The 23550-nt window shown below is 32.8% G+C and overlaps 6 protein-coding genes and 1 pseudogene across 10 annotated transcripts; all 7 read left to right on the top strand.

The window, feature by feature from the left end:
* The first annotated feature begins 178 nt into the window (after nt 1–178).
* On the top strand, nt 179–3352 carry LOC143895911 (odorant receptor 4-like). The gene is made up of 4 exons (XM_077403398.1): nt 179–436; nt 1368–1691; nt 1798–2176; nt 2515–3352. Exons 1-4 carry the CDS (start codon nt 179–181, stop codon nt 2856–2858), a joined length of 1305 nt encoding a protein of 434 aa, XP_077259524.1. The 3' UTR covers nt 2859–3352.
* A 17-nt stretch (nt 3353–3369) lies between these two features.
* LOC143895912 (odorant receptor 22c-like) lies at nt 3370–6369 on the top strand. Of its 2 annotated transcripts, XM_077403399.1 has the most exons (5): nt 3370–3489; nt 3583–3810; nt 4736–5056; nt 5154–5535; nt 5885–6369. In XM_077403399.1, the coding sequence occupies exons 1-5, from the start codon at nt 3460–3462 to the stop codon at nt 6223–6225; spliced, it is 1302 nt and encodes a 433-aa protein (XP_077259525.1). In that variant the 5' UTR covers nt 3370–3459; the 3' UTR covers nt 6226–6369. The 2 variants fall into 2 exon arrangements, with proteins under 2 accessions (XP_077259525.1, XP_077259526.1); XM_077403400.1 differs by lacking the exon at nt 3370–3489 and having other exon boundaries at nt 3491–3810.
* An 810-nt stretch (nt 6370–7179) lies between these two features.
* On the top strand, nt 7180–9641 carry LOC143895918 (odorant receptor 13a-like). Of its 2 annotated transcripts, XM_077403409.1 has the most exons (4): nt 7180–7523; nt 7693–8167; nt 8798–9028; nt 9301–9641. In XM_077403409.1, exons 1-4 carry the CDS (start codon nt 7380–7382, stop codon nt 9639–9641), a joined length of 1191 nt encoding a protein of 396 aa, XP_077259535.1. In that variant the 5' UTR covers nt 7180–7379. The 2 variants fall into 2 exon arrangements, with proteins under 2 accessions (XP_077259535.1, XP_077259536.1); XM_077403410.1 differs by lacking the exon at nt 8798–9028 and having other exon boundaries at nt 7203–7523.
* Nucleotides 9642–10584: 943 nt separating this feature from the next.
* Nucleotides 10585–17001, top strand: LOC143895924 (odorant receptor 10-like). 2 transcript variants are annotated; one of them, XM_077403420.1, is made up of 5 exons: nt 10585–10724; nt 10894–11368; nt 12763–12876; nt 13146–13535; nt 16870–17001. In XM_077403420.1, the coding sequence occupies exons 1-4, from the start codon at nt 10593–10595 to the stop codon at nt 13484–13486; spliced, it is 1062 nt and encodes a 353-aa protein (XP_077259546.1). In that variant the 5' UTR covers nt 10585–10592; the 3' UTR covers nt 13487–13535; nt 16870–17001. The 2 variants fall into 2 exon arrangements, with proteins under 2 accessions (XP_077259546.1, XP_077259545.1); XM_077403419.1 differs by having other exon boundaries at nt 12646–12876.
* On the top strand, nt 13489–17215 carry LOC143895772 (odorant receptor 2a-like; annotated as a pseudogene). Its single transcript, XR_013256462.1, has 4 exons — nt 13489–14273; nt 14434–14915; nt 15812–15925; nt 16795–17215. The product of XR_013256462.1 is annotated as an odorant receptor 2a-like (transcript).
* Nucleotides 17216–17991: 776 nt separating this feature from the next.
* LOC143895914 (odorant receptor 10-like) lies at nt 17992–21633 on the top strand. The gene is made up of 4 exons (XM_077403402.1): nt 17992–18201; nt 18358–18829; nt 19265–19495; nt 20069–21633. Exons 1-4 carry the CDS (start codon nt 17992–17994, stop codon nt 20407–20409), a joined length of 1254 nt encoding a protein of 417 aa, XP_077259528.1. The 3' UTR covers nt 20410–21633.
* A 199-nt stretch (nt 21634–21832) lies between these two features.
* Dhod (dihydroorotate dehydrogenase 2) lies at nt 21833–23412 on the top strand. Its single transcript, XM_077403421.1, has 2 exons — nt 21833–22495; nt 22574–23412. The coding sequence occupies exons 1-2, from the start codon at nt 22144–22146 to the stop codon at nt 23395–23397; spliced, it is 1176 nt and encodes a 391-aa protein (XP_077259547.1). The 5' UTR covers nt 21833–22143; the 3' UTR covers nt 23398–23412.
* The last annotated feature ends 138 nt before the right edge of the window (nt 23413–23550 follow it).

Here is a 23550-nt window from a genome sequence, read left to right as displayed (position 1 = left end):
GGTCATACTATACACATCATCGTTCAATTCGTAATTGATCGATTGAGCACCTATGCGCTGACACAACAGCATTGAAAATTGTATGCATTATCGGACGTTTCAAAGATGCACAATAGACACAAATTTGTCATGTCACTTATCTTACTACCCTAAAGGTCGGTCACTGCGGAAGGGCTAGATGCGTATAGACGATAGCATTTTTCTTCAGGACAAAAGTAAGGCATCGACCCGAGCGACCCGTCACGCACAACTACAATTTTCCTTTTCGAAGTCGAAACCAGTCAATACATCGCTGAACATGAAGACGAATTGGAACACTGGTATAAATTATGGCTTTTCTACGATAAAATCGATGATGTGGATACTCGGTCTATGGCCTTTGCAACGGAATAACGTAGTTTACACGATTCAGTGGTTCATAATGTTCATGACAGTGGTAAAATAACGTAACGTAATGTAAGATAACGTGCAATGTAGAAATTAGCTGCTTGTAATGGTAAGAGCAAAAGAACATGCAAATTCTTAGTAAAAGTTAACAAGGTAAAAATGCACTGTATTTGCTTAAATCTTTTTCAATCAGCTTCAAAGTCAAAATTATAAGAATTTTAAGTTTAAATTATTGAATAATTAAGTCCACTCGGGGTAAAAAACGTGTTTCACATAAAAATATAAATAAAATATATAATATCTATATATGTTTTCTTCTGTTATCTAACCCTTCTGTCTGTATATATAAAGGAATTATAAGAAAAATAATTAGAAAATAATTTAAAAAATAATTTTTGCACTGTTTTTTTATACAGAAAGTAAAACTGCATAATTCTATTTATATAATATTCCATACAATATTTTCTATATAATCATATTTTATATACTATTATTTATTACATTTTTACATGTAATTATAAATGAGCAATTTATTACTCATTTTCTCTTACTACTTTTTATAAATTGCAATACAAAAATTATTCTTGTAATTACTTTTTAATTCTATTTCTTATTATTTTTCCTGTATATACAAACAAAAATTATACAAGAGGAAAAAACATATATGCAATATATGTTTTTATACAAGAAATTTTTACAAAAGTTTTTACATAAAACATTTATAATTATCTGTAATTAGAGTAATTTCTGTGTAACATTGTATATAAGTATAAAATATATTAAAAACGTATTAAATATAGTACCTATATTAAAAGATATACATAGGTATATTATGCACATTAATTTATGCATAACTGTAAACTAAAAATAATTGGCGATTGTGAAATTTAATAAATAATTTGGACGTCGTTTTTCAATGTTTATTGTTTTCGATGTAGTGTAACTTCACATGAGAACGCAATTTTATATTTACCATGTAGTCTCTCACAGTGATCAACGTGGTGATAGAACCCTTCAAAAGCTGCGATGCTGACAGAGACGGTTTTGAAATTCTTCGCATCATAGAAAACAGCACACATGGGTGGTTAAACATCATTTTCCCGCGAATTTACATGAGAAAGATCGCCGTTAATCTCAATTCTGCGATCGATGACTGGTTGTCTCCGGCTATAAAGAAAGAGTGGCGTGTAATAATGATGGCGTATGCACGTACAGGACGTCTGGTCGCCCGAACTCACTTGATCGTTGGGACAATAGCAGGCATCTTATGGTTCACGTCCGCCTTTTTCAGCAATAAGCAAGAGGTTGTATTAAATTTACTGAGTAAACTTTAATCATGTTTTGTTAATAAAGTCGAGAATATTTGGTTTTTCTTGTAAAAATGAATACGTCCTCTGTGTATATTCACAGACTGTAACTACAGGTAACGGCACTGCGACATGGAATTTTGTCTTTCCATCAACATGTCTGTACAAAGGAATTTCATATTCCACGTATAAAATATTGTTTGCAATGCAAATAATACAAGCGTCTGTGCTATTAATAGCAGAATGTGCTTGCGACGTCTTCTTTTTCAGCATCATTATGCATCTTTGCGGTCAGTTAGAGCTTTTGAGAATACAGTTTACGATGATCAGCAAAACACGCTACGATGAAAAGCGCCATGTTTTGGGGCCATTGGTCAAAAGACATTGCCAGCTGATAGCATTGGCTAAGAATATCGAAAATGCTTTTAATATCAACATTTTACTACGCTTTTTAATAATCAGCATAGCCATTGCAATTTCAGGTATATATTTCACTCTTGTTGACAAGTTTTATATTGGTTTAACTCATCTTCAAAACGGTTTACAAAGGTACAAAATTATATCTCGAGACTGGCGTAAAGACGATAAAATGGTTTTGCGGTACATTTATATAATTAGATTAAATTATTGAGTTATTTTTAAAAAATTTCCGGTAAAATATATTTTAAATTAATAAAAGCAAAGTGCCAATATAAACAGTAAAAAATAATAAAATAGCAATAAAAATTATACAACTTATAAAGAAATATTTCAAAATATAAAATACATTCAGCATAAAAATCTAATGTAATATTTTAATTCAAAGAATTTCGGTTTTCAGGAATAGGAATACTTCTGTCAATCAAGCAACAAAATTATCAGGAAGTGATAAAAATGTTCTTATCCACTCAGTTTTATATAGGACAAGTTTTTTTGTATACATATGCCGGTGATACGTTGCAAAATCAAAGCGAGTCGATTGTTTATGCCATATACAGCTCCGAATGGCATGAAATATCGCCCATCATGATGAAAGATCTGATATTCGTTATGATGAGGATGAATACCCCTCTCCGAATTAGCGCGGGAAAATTTTTCTATCTTACGCGAAACACTATGACAGATATCTTGAAAACCACCTTAACATATATATCATTTATACGGGTGACACTGATTAATGAATAAAAATTTCCCTCGATAACTTTTGCGTTATAAAAGTGACATATATATGTAAATAAGAAATAGAAATTATATTTCAATATTTTACGATGAACTTTTTTTGATCAACCACTAATTATAAAATTGCTAATCACAATCATAACATAACCGTTTTACCGTGGCAAAAATATATTATTTCTACTCATAAAGAAATTCTCAGAAATATATGCGTATTTGAAAAAGGTATGCTGTCTTGCTTAAAAAATTACAAATTTAATGTAGTTTCTTTTTTAAAAAGTTCTTTTTAGTGATCAAGTAAATACCAGAATTTTAGCGCTCCTCCAGATCTCTAAACCGTGTCCACAAACTCACTATACTTCCTCTGCAACCACGTTACTCGTATAGCTTTTTCTACTTTGTCTGCATGTACTATTGTCGATAGCTTTACTTTCTTTACTTTATTCACTATATCGCTTCGAATAGATGATATATAACAGTAAAAAAAAAAAAAGAAAAAAAAACATTTTGCTCGCGGAAAGAAACGCAGACCTGTTATACAGAATATCATCGTTCAATTCGTAATTGATCGTGAGCATCTAGGCGCTGACACAACAGCATTGAAAATTGTATGTATTACCGGACGTTTCAAAGATGCGCGGTAGGCATAAATTTGTCATATCACTTATCTTACCACCCTAAAGTTTGGTCACTGCGGAAGGAGTAGATGCGTATAGACGATAATTTTCTTCAGGGTAAAAGTAAGGCATCGACCCGAGGAACCTGTCACGCACAACTACAATTTTCCTTTTCGAAATCGAAACCAGTCAATACATCGCTGAACATGAAGACGAATTGGAACAGTGGTATAAATTATGGATTTTCTACGATAAAATCGATGACGTGGATACTCGGTCTATGGCCCTTGCAACGGAATAACGTAGTTTACACAATTCAGTGGTTCATAATGTTCACAGCAGCGGTAAAATAACGTAACATAATGTAAGATAACGTGCAATGTAGAAATTAGCTGCTTGTAATGGTAAGAGCAAAATAATATGCAAATTTTTAGTAAAAGATAACAAGGTAAATAGCTCACTGCATTTGCTTCTTTTTCACTCAGCTTCAAAATCATAAGAAGTTTAACTTTAAATTATTGAATAATTCAGTTTACTCGATAAAAAATTTTTATATAAAAATAAATATATAAAATATATCGTTTCTTCTTTTATCTAATTTCTGTCTGTATATATAAAAAATAATAAGAAGATTGATTAAAAAATAATTAGAAAAATAATTTTTGCATTATCTTTTTATATAAAGAGTACGATTACGATTGGATACAATACTTTATATTGAATTATACTTCATATACAATTGTTTATTATATATATGTATGTTATGTATATATGGACAATTTTTTAATTTATTTCTTCAAACTTCACTTTTTGCTTTTATAAGAAACAATGCTAAAATTATTTTTATAATTATTTCTTAATTTTTTTATTATTTATTTTCCGGCATATATAGGTACAAACGGAGATTATACAAGATAGAGATAACGTATATAAATATATGTTACTTATAATAATATACATTATACATGTTTTTATATAAAAAAATTTTTATTAGCAATTTTTATGTAAATGTTTATACTTATCTATAATTAAAATAACTTCTGTAACATTGTATATAAGTATAAAAAAATGTTTAAAAAATGTATGAAATATGGTATATTAAAAGATATATATTATGCACAATAATTTATCACAACTTAAGCATAAACAGCAATTAACAATTAGAATTTAATAAATGGTTTGTGTGTGGACGTTATTTCTCAATATTTACTGTTTTTTACATAGAGTAACCTCACCTGAGAATGCAATTTTATATTTGTTACTGTGCAGTCTCTCACAATGATCAACGTGCTGGTAGAAGCTTTCAAAAGCTGTGACGCTGACAGAGACGGTTTGGAAATTCTTCGTTTAGCGGAAAGCACCATGCATGGGTGGTTGAACATTATTTTCCCGCGTATTTACATGAAAAAGATCGCCGTTAATATCAATTCTGCGATCGATGACTGGGCTTCGACTCTGAAAAAAGAGTCACGTGTAGTGATGATGGCGTATGCACGTACAGGACGTCTGGTCGCCCTGTCTCACTTGGTCGTTGGAGCAGTAGGAGGCATCTTATGGTTTATATCCGTCTTCCTCAGCAATAAGCAAAAGGTTGTATTAAATTTACTGAGTGAAAGTTAATTATGTTCCGTTAATAAAGAGAATATTTTGTTTTGTAAAAATAAATATGTCCTATATGTGTATACAGGCTGCAACTATAGGTAACAGCACTGAAACTGCATGGAATTTTGTCCTTCCATCAACATGTCTGTACAAAGGGGTTTCATATTCCACGTATAAAATATTGTTTGCAATGCAAATAATACAGGGGTCTGTGGTATTAATATCAGAATGTGCTTGCGATAGCTTCTTTTTCAGCATCACTATGCATCTTTGCGGTCAGTTGGACCTTCTGAGAATACAGTTTACGAAGATCAGTAAAAAACACTACGATGGAGAACGTCATGTTTTGGAGCCATTAGTCAAAAGACATTGCCAACTGATAGCATTAGCCAGGAATATCGAAGATGCTTTTAATATCAACATTTTACTACGCCTCTTAATAATTAGCGTAGTCATTGCAGCTTCAGGTATATTTATTTCACTCTTTTTGACAAGTTTTATATTGGCCTAGCCCATTTCGAAACGGTTTACAAAGATACCAAATTATATCTCGAAACTTGCGTAAAGACGATAAAATATACAAAAATGGTTTTACAGTACATTTATATAATTAGATTAAATTATTGAGTTATTTTTGAAGAGAGTTCGTGGTAAAATGTTAAATTAATAAGAAAAAAAGCAAAGTACCAATATAAACAGTAAAAAATAATAAAATAGCAATAAAAATTATAAAACTTACAAATATTTCAAAATATAAAATGCATTCAGCATAAAAATCTAATGTAATATTTTAATTCAAAGAATTTCGGTTTTCAGGAGTAGGACTTCTTCTGTCAATCAAGCAACAAAATTATGAGGAAATGATAAAAATGTTCTTATCCATGCAGTTTTGTTTAGTACAGACCTTTTTGTATACATATGCCGGTGATACGTTGCAAACTCAAAGCGAGTCGATTGTTTATACCATGTACAACTCTGCATGGTATGAAATGTCGCCCATTATGGTAAAAGATCTGATCTTTGTTATGATGAGGATGAAGACCCCTCTTCGAATTAGTGCCGGAAAATTTTTCTATCTTACGCGAAACACTATGACAGATATCTTGAGAACCACTTTAACATATATATCGTTCTTACGGGTGACAATTAATGAGTAATGAATCCTCACAGTATATTAACTCTTGTTTTATAAAAAGTGACACATATATGTAGATAATTAAAATAAAATATAATTATATTTCAGTATTTTTTACGATTTACTTTTTTTGATCAACCCGTATATATTTGTTACGTATGTATATACGTTTATTTGTACTTGTTATTTGTCTTTTTTTTTTAATCGGTCTATAGACTGTTTATTTTTTGAAGCATTTGTTATGAATGTGACAAGAGACATAATCTTCATTACGATGTAAAATGTAAAGTCAGCTGTCTATCAAATTGAAAATTATATCCTACTTTATTTTTTAACTATTTTTAACTAAATATATATATAAATGGTTAAATAACTAACACTTTCGTAATATAAACATAAACATGAACAAATTTGTATATATGTTACCTGGTGTCTGCTGATGATTAGAACACGGATACATTAAATCCAAAACTGTGTTGCTTTTATATTTTTCTTTATAAAAAGTATAGCTGCGTACGTTCTGTAGATTGCTGTGGTATACTAGCAACGTACCACAGAAAACATATCAAAACAAAACTCCCTCTCTTATCTTTTACTCTTCACCCTTTTCTACTGCCACAAAAATATTGAAAGCAAATAATAAACAGTTTTAATAAACACATTTAGAGAACTTATAGATAATATATATATATAGAGTAGATTTTTAATAAAAGTGAAAATTATAATTACAATACATTTCTTTATTCAAACCAAATTAAAAATATCGTACAATAGCAAAATATGAGATGTAACTGAACAATTTTGGTAGCACTACGAACAACACTCGTGTTGTTTAAGAACTGATGCACTAAACTTTGCATTAATTGTACGTTTTTTTAATAAAACAATGGTATCGAAATAAAATTTATTGTAGCACGATCAACGGCAGATGATGCATTGGAAGAAAAATAAAACACTCTCTCAACGCGACCTTCGCTCCACTAAATTTCCGCATAAAAAAAATTGTTTCCTTCTGTTTTTAAAATAACTGTGTTTTGGAAAATAACAAGGTACTTTAGCAAATGTTAAAATTGCGCAATTTCAATAAAATATGAATGCGAAAGCGAACGCCAATGGTTAACTAGTACTGTGGAAAAACGTCGATACTATATTGAGTACCGTGCAACGTGCAGCTCTATGACTGCGATAATGTCACGGAATGACGATATGGTATACGCTTTTGCTCCCCATAAATTCTTAACTCTGCCATTAGGCATTTGGCCCTTGCAAAAATATAATATATGTTCCGCAGTACGTGCTTTCGTATGCAGCTTCGGTTTGGTATGTTCTCAATTTTCATTTTATATATGTTGCAATAATATTTCTCTTCCTATTTCATTTTCGACATATTCAGTTCGACAGTTCAAGTAAAATGTTTAGTACAGACACAGTAGAAACGAAAGAGAAATAAAGTTCTGTAATAAACAATCCATCCTTTCTGTATGTGTAGACCGTGATGATGATCATGTTGTTCCTCGAAATTTTTCTCGGTAGCGTCAATACAACGGTGAAACTCGATTCACTTATGCTCATGAGCTGCAACATTCTCTCTGTACTAAAGCTAGTATTCTTTCGCATATACGCCGACAATTTGATTCGCAACTTTACTTCTGCTGCGAACGATTATCTTGCGGTCGACACCGAGGAGAAGCGTACGATAATGCGGCGGCACGCATTCATGGGAAGGATGATGTGTTACAGTATCCTATTTTTCGCTTATTTTGCTGCGACCATTTTCGGTTTGTTGCCTGTACTAGCAGGCGGTGAAGATATCCAAGTTAATGAATCCATTAAGAATCAAGCATCGGAATTACCCATACCCTTAACATGCATTTTTGGAAACTCTTCTGTACCTTCAAGTTTATATTTGGCGGTTTCTACGGTGCAATATGTTCTATTGATGCTCAATGCCAACGGCAATTGTGGTAATAAGCTAATTATTAATATTAAAGACACTTGTATGTTAATATACTTTAAATGTTTTATTCTTAATAACATTTATAATAAGTTTCATAATTTTTATACGAAAAAAAAAAACGATTTTGCTGAAGTATCTAAAAATTTAGCTAGATACAGATCTCTCTGAAAATAATTTTGTTGCACCATCAAAATAATTATAGTAGATCGTTAAAGTATGATGATAATGCTGTAAAAAATTTTGACATTTTAGCAATCAGTTTGAGTGTTCTATATAATTATTTTGATAGTGCAAAAAAATTATTTTTAGATCTGTATCTAGCTAAATTTTTAGATACTTCAGCCGTTCTCTCCGTGTAGATTTCGACTGTCAGAGATTTTATTATATAAATATTAATATATACAGTAAATTTGGTGTTTAATAAAAAAAACATTTATTTTTATCGATATTACATATAAAATTGATTTTCAAATATATGTTGGTTTTTTAAATATATGTTGCATCCTGCAATGCAACAAAATTATGTTTGAATTTTGTATCACTTTTTTAGCAAATGTTGACTGATAAAGCCTTTATCATTATTAAAACTTTTAATGCATATGTCATTTTAATACAAGATTAAAATTTATTTATAAAGGAATTGATTCACTTTTCCTCGCAATTATTATTCATATTTGTGGGCAAATGGAAATCCTAAAAATTGAATTTTCCAATTATGGCGTGAAAAGCAAAAATCTAAGTGAAGATTTTTCAGTATTGGCATCAAGACATCGTTATCTAATAGAGCATACAGAACTTCTGATAGATGTAATAAGTTTTGTTTTGCTTGTACAAATGCTGTTTAGTTCTATTCTTATTTGCATAATGGGTAAATATCTTTCAATTTCAGTGCTTCTTCGATTGTGTGATACAAGCATTTTTATACCGCTAGAATAATAAATTTCAATAATAATGAAAGCAAAAATACATTACAAAGCTATAATTTTATCAAATATCCACAACATCTTTTCTAATCTTGTATATCCTGTGACATTTTAATAACGTAATAAAATTATCCAATAAAGCTGTCAAAATTCTTGTGTTAGTAGTGCCATAGAGTTGACTCCTCTTGTGCATGCAACGTAATTTTATATTTTTCAGGTTTTCAGTTTATCTTGGCGTTAAAACACCGTGACGTAGTGACGATAACTAAAACAACAACAGTGTTGGGGGCTCTACTGTTACAGTTGTTCTCTTATAGTTTCGCGGGCGATTATCTAAAGTGTCAAATGGAAGAAGTAGCGAATTCGATCTACACCTGCAATTGGTACAACCTTCCACTGAAATTAATGAGAAATGTTGCGTTCGCCATCATGCGGTCGCAACAACCTGTTCAGTTGCTAGCCGGCAGATTTTTTGTTGTGAACATTGAGACTTATATGACCATATTAAAAAGTTCAATCTCATACTTATCCGTCCTACGGGTGATGGTGGACACGTAAGGCGCAGGTAACTGTTGAGAGAAAAACTTGAAAAGATAACACGGTACACACACACGTAAGCAATATCATTATATAAAAAAAATTCTGTAAAACACCATGATATGTCTGGAATCGAATAATCAACTTTATGTAAATATAAAATTGCTTTCTTTATTATATTGTTGCGCTGCGCTCCGCAATCTCAAAAAGACACTCGTGTTCGCGCCGCGCACTCCCAGACTCGCGTAAAGAGAGAACACCTTTTGTTAGTAAGAAAAGGAACACAAGGATTTATTAGGAATTCAATACAGGAAAGCGTTTCAGGTGAAAAACACGTCCGAACGTTCGGAGTCTCCGCGTAGATTTGACAGTCGTTGTTGTTAATCCGCAGATCAATACATCCCGTCGTTAAGGAACGGGCTTCGGCTTGAAGCTACTCGTGAGCGAAGTTCAGCACGCAATGTCTCAGCACGAGCGCAACAATATCATTAGACATAATGTATAATATACATCACGTTGACACATCATTTTAAGAAGTTCAGCAATGCGTGACACGCGATTGCAAAAATGTGTTGTTGCATACAATTTGATAACTGTCGAACAAGAAAAAAAATATTAGCACTACGCTAGCAATTTTTCATAAAAAAAAATGGATTGGATTGCTACACACGATCAAATGATAACTGAAGTCGCTGTCTCAAAAGAAAAATGGAACACCCTACTTCCTCGTACGGTCTATGCTATATTCATCTTTTATACAAAAAATTGTCCCTCTCAGCATGTGTATCAAATAACTGTGTATTGAAAAATAACAGGATACGTTAGCAAATGTTACAGTTGCATGGTAAATGTTAAATTGCGTAACTTCAATAAAATATGAAAGCAAACTATCGCCGATAATCGACTCGTGTTATAGACAAAGACCGACATTGTAGAGTATCGTGCAACGTACAGCTCTACATAACTGCGATAATGTCATGGAATGCCGATATAACGTACGCTTTTACTCCCTTTAAAATTTTAACTCTGCCATTAGGCGTTTGGCCCTTGCAAAAATATGATATATATTCCGCAGTCCGTACTTTCATATGCAGCTTCAGTTTGGTACGTTGTTAATTTTCATTTTATATGTCGCAATAAAATTTCTCTTTTCATTTCATTTTTGACATATCAAGTTCGACAGTTCAAGTGAAATGCTTAGTGCCGATACAGTAGAAACAAAAGAGAAATAAAGTTCCGTATAATAAACAATTTATCCTACCTGTCTGTGTAGACCGTGATGATGATCATGTTGTCCCTCGAAACCCTTTTCGGTAGCAGTGATACAACGGTGAAACTCGATTTTTTTATGGTCTTAACCTGCAACCTTCTCTCTGTACTAAAGCTATTGTACTACCGCATATACGCCGACAATCTGATTCGCAACTTTACTTCTGCTGTGAACGATTATCTTGCGGTCGACACTGAGAAGAAGCGCATGATCATGCGGCGGCACGCTTTTATAGGAAGAATGATGTGTTACAGCATCTTATTTTTTGCTTATGTCGCTTCGTCCATTTTCGGTCTGTTACCTATACTAGCAGGCGAGGAGGATATCCAAGTTAATGAATCCATCAAGAATCAAGCGTCGGAATTACCCTTGCCCTTAACATGCATTTTTGGAAACTCTTCTATACCTTCAAGTTTATATTTGGTGATCGTTACGGTACAATATATTCTACTAATACTCAACAGCACCAGCAATTGTGGTAATAAGCTAATTATTAATATTAAAAACACTTGTATATTAATATACTTTAAATGTTTTACTTTTAATAACATTCATTAATAAGTTTCCTAATTTTTAGATTTCTACTGTCAACGACTTTATTATATAAATATTAATATACAAATTAAATTTGGTGTCTAATTAGAAGAGACATATTTTTATCGATATTACATATAAAATTTTTATTACCTTTTTAATTTATGTTTTTTTTTAATATAGAGGGGAGTTCCCGTATGTGTGTACCACTTAAGTTATTTTTTATTATATTTTCCATTTGATAATGATTTGTACGCAAATAAATGTTAGAAATTGTAGCTTGATGTTTCGTACATCTATTATTACATGTTTAACCTTACACCAATAACAAATTAATTTGTTATAAGTCTTTTTTGTAACATGCTGCACAAGGCAACTGGTCGGTTAAATCATACTTGCATGTAAGTCTTTTAACCACCTTGAAAGTATCGAATTTATGAATGGAAATAATTGAAAATATAAGATTAATAAAAGTAATTATTAACTTATACATATTTTACTAATAATTTATCAAAAAAGAATTAAATACTTAATAAAATTAACAAATTACAATAATAAAAAGGTAAAGATGTCACTGTCGTGTTAACATAATCTAAATTATGTCACGTAACGCAGAGATGCGTGCGCATGACTATACAATATGAGTTCCTAGGTTGTACCGGCACGATATAAGAAATTTTACGATGGTACAATTTAGGAAACTTAGTAGATTTTATAAAAAAAATATTGATTTAATCATTATAATAATTACATATGTATATATATATATATATATATATATATATATATATGTAATATGCAATAAATGTAAAATATTCTACAATAAACTTTTTTTCACAAAAATATAAAAATTTATAATAAAATTTTATGATTACATTATATTATCAGCTATATAAATTGATTGAAATATTTATATCAGTTGTACCCGAATTTTTTAAATGTTGTTAGCATGCACAAAACAAGATGTAATCTGTAAAATTTTCGTTTAAATTACTCATTTCTCATTTATTTCACATTTTTGATATTAAATGATTTAGGCGACCGGTAACCGGTACGCATTCGGCAACTCTCCCCTATGTTGCATCTTGCAATGCGATAACATTATGTTATCTTTTTGTATCATTTTTGTATAGCAAATATTAATTGATAAACTCTTTATTATTATTAAAGCTTATTTTAATGTAAGTTGTTTTAATGTAAGATTAAAATTTATTTATGAAGGAAATGATTCACTTTTCCTCGCAATAATTATTCATGTTTGCGGGCAAATGGAAATCCTAAAAATTGAATTTTCCAATTATGGCGTGAAAAGCAAAAATCTAAGTGAAGATTTTTCAGTATTGGCATCAAGACATCGTTATCTAATAGAGCATACAGGACTTCTAATAGATGTAATAAGTTTTGTTTTGCTTGTACAACTGCTGTTTAGTTCTATTCTTATTTGCTTAATGGGTAAATATCTCTCCATTTCAGTAGCTCTTCAATTGTGTGATATAAGCATTATTATGTTGCTAGAACAGTAAATTTGTATAATAATGAAAGCAAAAATACGTTAAAAAGCTATAATTTTACCAAATGTCCACAAGATCAACAAGATTTTCAATCCTATTCCGTGACATTTTAATAACATAATAAAGTTATTTAATAAAACTGCCAAAAGCCTTGTGTCAGTAATGTCATAAAGTTGACTTGTGCATGCAGCGTAATTTTATATTTTTCAGGTTTCCAACTTATCTTGGCGTTAAAACATCATGACGTAGTGATGATAATTAAAACGATAACAGTGTTGGGCGCTCTACTGTTACAGTTGTTCTGTTATAGTTTTGTGGGCGATTATCTGAAGTGTCAAATGGAAGAAGTAGTGAATTCGATATACAGCTGCAATTGGTACAACCTTCCATTGAAATTAATGAAGAATATTGTGTTCACCATCATGCGGTCGCAACAACCTGTTCAGTTGCTAGCTGGTCGATTTTTCGTAATAAACATCGAAACTTTTATGACCATATTAAAAAGCTCATTTTCATACTTATCCGTCCTACGAGTGATGGTGGACGCGTAAGGCGCAGATAACCGTTGAGAGAAAAACTTGAAAAGATAACACCGTACACGTAAGCAATATCATTTTATAAGAAATTCTGTTAAACACCATATGATATGTCTAGAATTGAATAATTTAACTTTATGTAAATAAAATTGCTTTCTTTGTTATATCAATAAACGCATTGTATAATACATCACGTTGACACATAATTTTAAGAAGTTCAGCAATGCGTGACTCGCGATTGCAAAAATGTGTTGTTGCATACAATTTGATAACTTTCGAACAAGAAAAAAAATATTAGCACTACGCTAGCAACTTTTCTTTCATAAAAAAATGGATTGGAATAAAGTGTATTGCAACACACGATCAAATGATAACTGAAGTCGCTGTCTCAAAAGAAAAATGGAACACCCTACTTCCTCGTACGGTCTATGCTATATTCATCTTTCATACAAAAAATTGTCTCTCTCAGGCGTGTATCAAATAACTGTGTTTTGAAAAATAACATGGTACGTTAGCAAATGTTACATTTACATGGTAAATGTTAAATTGCGTAAAATATTGAATAAAATATGAAAGCAAACCAATGCCGAGATGACACGGCTCGTGTTATAAACAAAGACCGGCATTGTTGAGTATCGTGCAACGTACAGCTCTACGTAACTGTGTTATAATGTCATGGAATGCCGATATAGCGTACGCTTTTACTCCCTTTAAAATGTTCACTCTGCCAATGGGCATTTGGCCTTTGCAAAAATATAATACATTTTCCTTAGTCCGTTCTATCGTGTACTGCTTCATTTTGGTACGTTCTCAATTTTCATATTAGATATCGCGATAAAATTTCTCCACCATTCGTATTTTTGATATATCAAGTTTGTCAGTTCTAGTGAGGCGTTCAGTGTAACAGAAAACGAGAAATAGCGATAGAACTTTATAATAAACAGTTCTTCCTGTTTGTGTAGACCGCGTGGATGATCATGATATTTCTCGAAATCAATTTCGGTAGTGGCAATGCGTACGTACAGGTCGATAATTTTGAAGTTGTAATCAGCATCATTCTTGGTCTATCAAAGATAGTGTCTTTCCGCTTATATGCCAAGAATTTGACTCGCAATTTCTCTTCTGCTGTGGACGACTATCTCACGATAGATACCAAGGAGAAACGCACGATCATGCGGCGGCACGCTTATATGGGAAGGATTATGTGCTTTAGTATCTTATATATGGCTTATGTTGCTTCGACAACTTTTATACTGATACCTATGATACCTATGATAGCAAGCGATACGGAAGTCCAAGTTAACGTATCCATCAATGACATATCGGAATTTCCCGTGGCCGTAACATTAATTTTTAGGGGAGGTGCATGTATCTACGAGTTTATACGTGTTGATCTGTATGTTACAATATATGGGACTGGTACTTACTGCTACCAGCAATTGTGGTAATAAGCTAATCGTTACTATTTGAAATTTGTATGAATTATAAAATATTAATTTTTAAAAATTTTACTTTTTATAAAATTTATTAACAAGAATCCTAATTTTTATATCTCTATTTTCAGCTGTTTTATTAACTATTATCATATACAAACTAAACTGGTATATGTTTATTTGTTTCCCCTTAAGATTTACAAAGGCGTTTTTAATCGGGGAACGATCCCAAACCCCTCACAAAAAGTTAATAACACCCCTATGCCCGTCCTGGCCGTCAGCGATCCTTTACATTTTGGTACCTTCCCACCCCTCGAACCCGCACCCCCGTCCTCCACCAACCTCTCCTCCTCCCCTAGCCTTTCCCTCCGATTCTTTCTTTGTGCTCCTGCTTCCGCCCTCCTCTGCCATCCTTCCTTTGCCCCTGCTACTCCTTCTCCTCTCCACCTCCTCTCTTTATCCCTTCTTTCTCCTATCCACACATCGCCTCCTTATGAAACTCAAAAATTAACTTACAAACCGCTCTGTCAACCCTCTCCAACCCAACTCCTCGCAGCCTTTCTCTTTTCATCCACGCCAAATTATCGTCCTCTCTCTGCTCTCCTTACTCCACTCTCTGCCTTTTTATTACCTCTCTCCGCTTTCTCCCCTCCGCTTTCTTCTCTACGCCCTCCACTCGGTCCATTCCCTCCTCTATCCTTTCGCCGATTTTCACTCTCTACGTTCTCTATATACAAATAAACTTAATGTTTAATTAAAGAAAATACGACGCAGCTATTTTACAATTGAAATGCGATGTTTTGATTTATTTACGTCACTTTTGCAACAGATTATTGATTTTATTATTATTATATTATAAAACTCAATATAAACTACTTTAATGCAAAAATGTAATTTATTTCTAAAGGCAACGATACATTTGTCCTCGCAATTACTCTCCATGTATGTGGTCAATTGGAACTTCTAAAAATTGGGTTTAGTAACTACGGCATGAAAAAAGGAAATGAAATAAAAAAGGAAATAAAAAAGGAAAGGAAATAAATTTTTTTTTGTTTTTTTACTAGATTTCGAATAGCTTTTGCTATTTAAAACACTTTTATCAGTAGTAGTAGTAGTAAAGCATTATTTACAAAATGGAAAAAAACGTCGAACAATACAATACTTGTATACTTTTTATTTATAATTTACTTTTATATTTGTAATGACATTTTATATAATTAGGAACAATTTTTTACAATAAAAATTTATTTTTAAGCAAAAAAAAGTAAATTTTATTTTTCTCTGTATTTAGTATGTACACAAATAAATCTCTCTAAAATTTCACCATTTTTATTTTTAAAAATAATTATACTTTTTAGAGTCAATCCAAATAAGATTACATTCTCTTGAAAGGTCATAGTTAAAATACTCTACAATCATTTTTCTTAATATTCACTTGTTGCAAAGTTATAAATTTTTAAACAAATTTCAATTTTTTCCCATTTATGTTCAAATTTCGCTTTGCATAAACAATTAGGTTTCATATTTGACTTTAAAACCTATTGGATATTGTAGTAGAGATTTTGAAAAATAACTCAAAATTTTTTTGAATTTTTTGAAAGCCTAGAACATAAGAATAACATGAAGTAAACTTATAACCTTTTGCCGGGAAAGCTATTTTTGCGGCTCCGAACAAATCTCGAAATTCTGCGCAATGTGTATGTTATTTATGTAAATTATAATTTATATAAGTGACATAAATAATAACATATAAATTTTTTTGGAAAAAAAGGATACTATTTTAATGAAAAAATGCTGGCAATCTAAAGGTTAAAAGCTCCAGCTTGCTAACGGCGTTAGTAAAAGAATAATTGCTGACGGAGGGTTAATAACATAACAAAATTGTTCAATAAAGCTTGCAACATTTTTGTACTTGTAATGCTTCTTATGAGACTTGTACCTATAGTGTAATTGTGTATTTTTTAGGTTTCCAGCTTATCTTGGCATTAAAAACACATGACTTAGTAATGATAATGAAAACGACAACAGTGACAAGCGCTCTAATGTTAGAGATGTTCTTCTATACAGTATTGTGGGCGATTATCTGAAGTGTCAAATGGAAGAAATTGCGTACTCGATCTACATCAGCTGCAATTGGTACAACTTTCCATTGAAATTAATGAGAAATGTAGTGTTCGTCATTATGCGGTTGCAATAACCTATTCAGTTCATAGCCGGCAGATTTTTCGTCGTGAACTTAGAGACTTTTATGACCATATTAAAAAGCTCGCTCTCGTACTTATCCGTCCTACGGGTGATGGTGGACGCGTAAGACGTAGGTAAGACGTAGGTATTTGTTGAAAAACTCAAAAAAGATAACATTGTACACACGTAGGCAATATTATTTTGTAAAATTGTTACAAAACACAATGATGCAGAATATGTTTGTAATTCAAAATTTAAATAAAATTAAATTTTTTATTACATTTGTAAATATATAATATATCACAGTATATAACACATCACTTAAACAAATTTTGCTACGACGTGTGATTTGCAATTGCAAAAATGCGATTGCTGCATACAATTTGTTAATTGTCAATTAAGCAATATATCAATAACTTATCAACAGATTCAAGTAGAATATTGCGACAGAATGCCATTAATTACATTCACATTAAATTTGTGTTATTAGCAGATTTTGGCAGTACAGTCCGACAGATGGCAAACAATTTGCATACATGAAATGTATTTGATGTCACTAACAACACTTATGAGTTTTAAGAAACCGATGTACTAAAGTCCAAATTAATTAATCGTACCTTTGATAAAAAAAATAGTATCAAAATAAAAAAAGTATTGCATTGCAACACGATCAATGACGAATGATGACTGAAGATTATGCATCGGAAAGAAAATGAAACATCGACCCTCCTATTCCGGTTTGGCTATATTCTGCTTCCAAATATAAAAAATTGTTTCTTCCAGTTTATAAAATAACTGTGTTTTGGAAAATAACAAAGTACATTAGCAAATGTTAAATTTACATAGTAAGTGTTCAATTGCGCAACTTGAATGAAATATTAACGTGAAAGCGAACCATCGTCGATGATCGACTCGTATTACGGACAAAGATATATCATTGAATATCGTGCAACGTGGCAGCTCTACAATATGACTGCGAAAATATCATGGAATGACGATGTAGCATACGCTATGACTCCCCTCAAACTCTTAACTCTACCATTAGGCATTTGGCCATTACAAGAATATGATATATTTTCTTTAGTCCGTTCTATCGTGTGCGGCATCGGTATGGTACGTTCTCAATTTTCATATTTCATGTCGCAATTTTCTCTGCCACTTGTATATTCGACGTATCAAGTTCGACAGTGAGGTGTTCAGTTCAGCATCAGTAGTAACGAAAAACAACAGTAGAGCTTTATAATTAAACAGTCCTTCCTGTCTGTGTAGACCGCGATGATGATCACGTTGTTCCTCGAACTCAATTTCGGTAGTGGTGATGCGTACATAAAAGTCGATAATCTTATGATCATGGTGTGCAACGTTCTCGCTGTACTAAAATTATTGTCATTCCGCTTATACGCTGACAATCTGACTCGCAATTATTCTTCTGCTGTGAACGATTATCATGCAATCGACACTGAGGAGAAGCACACGATCATGCGGCGGCACGCTTACATGGGAAGGATGATTTGCTATAGTACTCTATTTTTTGCCTATTTAGCTTCAACAATTTTTATGCTGGTGCCTATGATAGCAGACAATAAGAACGTCCAAGTTAATGTATCCATTAAGAATCAAGCATTGGAATTACCCGTGCCTTTAACACTTTTAGAAGACTTGCATATGCCTACGAGTTTATTCTGGTTGATGTCTACGATGCAATATGTTATATTGATAATCAATTGCACCAGCAATTGTGGTAATAAATTAATTATTAATATTGAGTAGATTTGCATTAATTATAAAATTTTAATTTATTTTTAATATTTTATTTTGGCAAAATTTTATTTTACTAAAATTAAGCAATATTAATAAAATTCTCAATTTTTCCATTTTTACAAATTACATTCAGCAATTTTATTAAGTATTAGCAGTTATTTAATTTTACAAACTATAAAACTTGACGTCTAGTTAAGATATTTATTTTTATCGGTATTAAATATTGGATTTTTATAAGTTCTTAAATAGATGTTCTTGTTTAATATATGATTATAGCCGTCTTAATTGCAAAATGCGATAAGATTTTGATTTCTTTTATACCACTCCTCTGCTTGATAATCTTTTTATTATTATCAACTTTCAATGCAAATTATATTAACGCAAGACTAAAATATATTTGTAAATATTTGTGAAGGAAATGATTCACTTTTCCTCGCAATTACTCTTCATATTTGCGGACAAATGGAAATCCTAAAAATTGAATTGTTCAATTACGGCGTTAAAAGCAAAGACATAGATGAAGATTTTTCAGTATTGGCATCAAGACATCATTATCTAATAGAGCATGCGGAACTTCTGGTAGACACAATAAGTTTCGTTTTGCTTGTGCAAATGCTGTTTAGTTCTATTCTTATTTGCTTAATGGGTAAATATATCTTACGATTTCAATACTTTTTCGATTGTGTGATATAAGCATTATTATACCGTTAGAATAGTAAATTTGTACAGTAATGAAAACAAAACTACGTTACAAAGCTCTAATTTTATCAAATGTCCACAAGATCTTTTCTGATCCTATACAGGGTGTTACTTACGTAATGAAGGGGTTATTTCTTGGCTTATTTTAAAAAGAAAAGGTTTTGTACATGTATCCTAAACTGTTTCGTTCTCAAAATACAGGGTGTCAAAGATGCACACGCTGGTGGACCTAAAAATGTTTTATCAGTACTAGAAAATAGTTCTTAATACCATGGCACATGTACGCATACCAAATTTGAATAAGACATCTTTAAACGTTTTCCAGATTTTCAAAACTTTCATTTTTTTTTCACAATTTTGACACCTTGCATTTTGAAAACAAAGCAGTTTTATAACGAAGCCCAAAACATATTCTATAAAACTTTTTCATAATAAAATTATACTATAAAGCTGTCAAAATTATTGTGTCAGTAATGCTTTAAAGTTGACTTCTGCATGCAGTGTAATTGTGTGATTTCAGGTTTCCAACTTATTACAGCATTGAAAGCACATGACGCAGGCATGGTAACTAAAACTACAACGGCGTTGAGCGCTTTCCTGTTACAGTTGTTTTTCTATAGTTTCGTGGGCGATTATCTGAAGTGCCAAATGGAAGAAGTTGCGTACTCAATCTTCAGCTGCAATTGGTACAATTTGCCATCGAAATTGATGAAGAATGTTTTGTTCGTCATCGTCAGATCGCAGCAACCTGTTCAGCTATTAGCTGGTAGATTTTTTGCCGTAAACATCAAGACTTATATGACTATATTAAAAAGCTCGCTTTCGTATTTGTCTGTCCTACGAGTGATGATGGACGCGTAAGGTATCTGTTGAGAGAAAAACTCGGAAAGATAACATTTGTATACACACATGCGTAAACACGATCATTTTGTTACAAAACACGATGATGGATATATGTCTGGAATTGAATAATCAAAAAATAAAATTAAATTTTTTATTATAACATTTGTAAACATATTGTATATCACTCTAACACACCATTTTAAGAAATTTTGCAATAATGCGTGACTCACGATTGCGTACACGCAATCGTTGCATATAATTCGATAACAACAAAATATTAGCAATATGCTAGCAACTTGCCAACATTGGTCGCGTTCAGCAGACCAAGCCGCTCAGTAGCAGTCGAACGTGCGTGGCTCTTACTTTTAGAACCAACCAATCAACGCAGAGTGTTGATAGGACGAACTCAACAGTTGTGCCTGCTGAACGCGGCCATTGAAACAAATTATTACAGCAGAACAACTGCATCTCCATTAAACTCATATATTCCACTAATAGATTTTGTCATATTATAGTCTGACAGCAGATTGCTGCCAGAAATCGAGTAGAATTAATCATTTCGTATAACCGTCGTTTTGTAACAATTAAATTAAATAAATGGATAATTAACTATAAAGGCTCTCAATAATGAAATTAACAAATAACAAAGAAAAGTGGGCTTTGGTCCGGTTTCACCAACTGTTCCCCTACAAAGAGACGAAGAGTGATGAGTTTAATCGACCGATTAGATTAAATCACGTTGATGAATCCGGGCCTTTGAGTATCAAACGCAGTTAACTGTGCGTGAGTTAACGTTAAGTAAACTTTAATTGCTAATACGATACAGTTTATATAGGTGCGCATAAGCACTTAAATAGAGAATGAACTAAGACGCACAGTAATTTCTACGAGGCAATATGAAATTTTACTAATGTTCATGTAAATGTAAATGGAAATGAAAGTTGGATCACACATAACTGACAAAGAGAAGTGAAGTCAATTGAATCAATAAAAAAAAAGTGAAATTGACAAATTAAAGCCGTGGTAAAGACATCAAAAAGTAAGAATTAAAACGGACGTAGTTAATATATATACAATTGAAAGACAATAATAAAATCAAAAGACGAACGTGCTTTTAAATGACAACTGATTCGTCCGGCTAACAAATACTAATGAATGATTTAAATGGTTGAGATACTGCTCGATTTTCGCAGTCGATCTGTTATCATATTTTGCTAACAAATTCTGTTATGTTTTTATTGGGCGTTCTCTGCCAAGAAAATTTGTACTTTGCAAAATCTACTTTGATTTGGCGCGCTACTCGGGTAAATAATAAATATATAGATTTAAATGCTGAATTATCTTGTTTATCAAGAAACGAATTGCTAGAGGATGAAGGCGATAACACAGGTGAACAGCGAGTCTCTTTACCACCTGAGAGAAGCCGACCGACAGCCGACAGCTTGGCGCTTGGTCGTGCAATTCGCGGCATTCACACATTTGTTTTCATCCGTATCCGGAATATTTCGGTAGTGATCTGTTATAAATTATCAAAAAATGGCTACGATTACATTTACGGAATTATGCGTATATATTTTTGCGCAATTGCGATCTATAAATAGAGATATAATATGTAACTGTTATTTAACCTAACCTATTTGTTCCGAGCACGTGAGCTCCGTTTTTGTTCTCGACGAGGTTGAAGTTTGTATTTGCACATATGTCGATAGCTCGGATTAACTCATATAAATTCGAATAAGCATCGCAATTGGAATGGCTCGGCGATTAAGCAACAAGGCAAAGCTCAAATCGTTGTTCACTGTGACGAGTAGCGCAGTCGCTCTGTTTGGCGGTATATCTCTCTATCGGGGCAACGAAAGATTTTACAGTGACGTCGCTGTACCTCTGGTGCAACTGATAGATCCGGAAACCGCCCACAAACTCGCAGTGAAAGCTCTGAAATATGGTCTCGTGCCGAAGAAGGGGACCGAGGATCCCAGCTTGCTCCGGACGACCGTGCTGGGCATGGAGTTCAAAAATCCGATTGGCATAGCTGCGGGATTCGATAAACAAGGAGAGGCGGTAGAAGGACTGCACAAGATTGGTTTCAGTTTTGTGGAGATAGGTAAAATTTATTGCAAGAGTGTTAAACAGGATTTTTCAAACGTAACAAGATCATTTATCCTATATCGCTTTTTTGCAGGTTCCGTTACGCCTAAGCCTCAACCTGGTAATCCAAAGCCCAGAGTCTTTAGATTGCCCGAGGATAATGCAGTTGTAAATAGATATGGATTTAACAGCGACGGTCACGATGCCGTGTGGGAACGCCTTAAGAGATTGAAGGAGAGCAAAGATTTCAACGGCATTCTTGGAGTGAATTTAGGAAAGAACAAAGAGACGGTAGACCCGACTCAGGATTACATCGATGGCGTAAAAAGATTCATGGATGTGGCGGATTACCTTGTAATTAACGTATCTAGTCCTAATACTCCGGGTTTAAGAAACTTCCAAAGCAAGAAGAATCTGGAGGAGTTACTGACCAGGATAAATGCAGCGAGGGAATCGGCGGGTGGCGAACGGCCGCTGCTCCTGAAATTGGCTCCAGATTTGTCGGATTCCGAGCGGCAAGATGTGGCCGATGTGGTTTTAAATAAGAAATCTAGGGTCGACGGTTTGATCTTGTGCAACACCACGGTTACGCGACCGAACTTGACCAATCCGAACAAGGAAGAGAGCGGAGGCCTCAGCGGTGCACCTCTTACAGATATTTCCACAGCTATGATAGCTGACATGTATAGACGAACGCGTGGCAGCATTCCCATCATCGGCGTAGGCGGTATTTTCACTGGAGCGGACGTTTATGTCAAGATAAGAGCTGGCGCTTCGCTGGTGCAGCTTTATACCTCGTACATATACAACGGGCCACCAATAGTTGGCAAGATCAAAAGGGAATTGTGTGAAATACTTGAAACTAATGGATTTTCTTCCGTGACTGATGCAATAGGCAAGGATGCTAAGAATAAATAGATATTACAATCTTAATGCGCGTAGCCCCCAAACAATACGCATTATACAAATATTCAATGCAATTTATATAAAACCTACTGTAGATAAATAACAAAATAACGTTTTGTTAATCCATTTATATTGTGATAATTGAATAAGAGCTTTCACTATGTT

This window comes from Temnothorax americanus, unplaced genomic scaffold (genome assembly GCF_048541705.1).
Source record: "Temnothorax americanus isolate GAGA-0224 unplaced genomic scaffold, ASM4854170v1 Scaffold17, whole genome shotgun sequence".
Classification (NCBI taxonomy): Eukaryota; Metazoa; Arthropoda; class Insecta; order Hymenoptera; family Formicidae; genus Temnothorax; species Temnothorax americanus.
The sequence above is the reverse complement of the archived record's forward strand: the minus strand, read 5'-3'. Positions and strand labels throughout refer to the sequence as shown.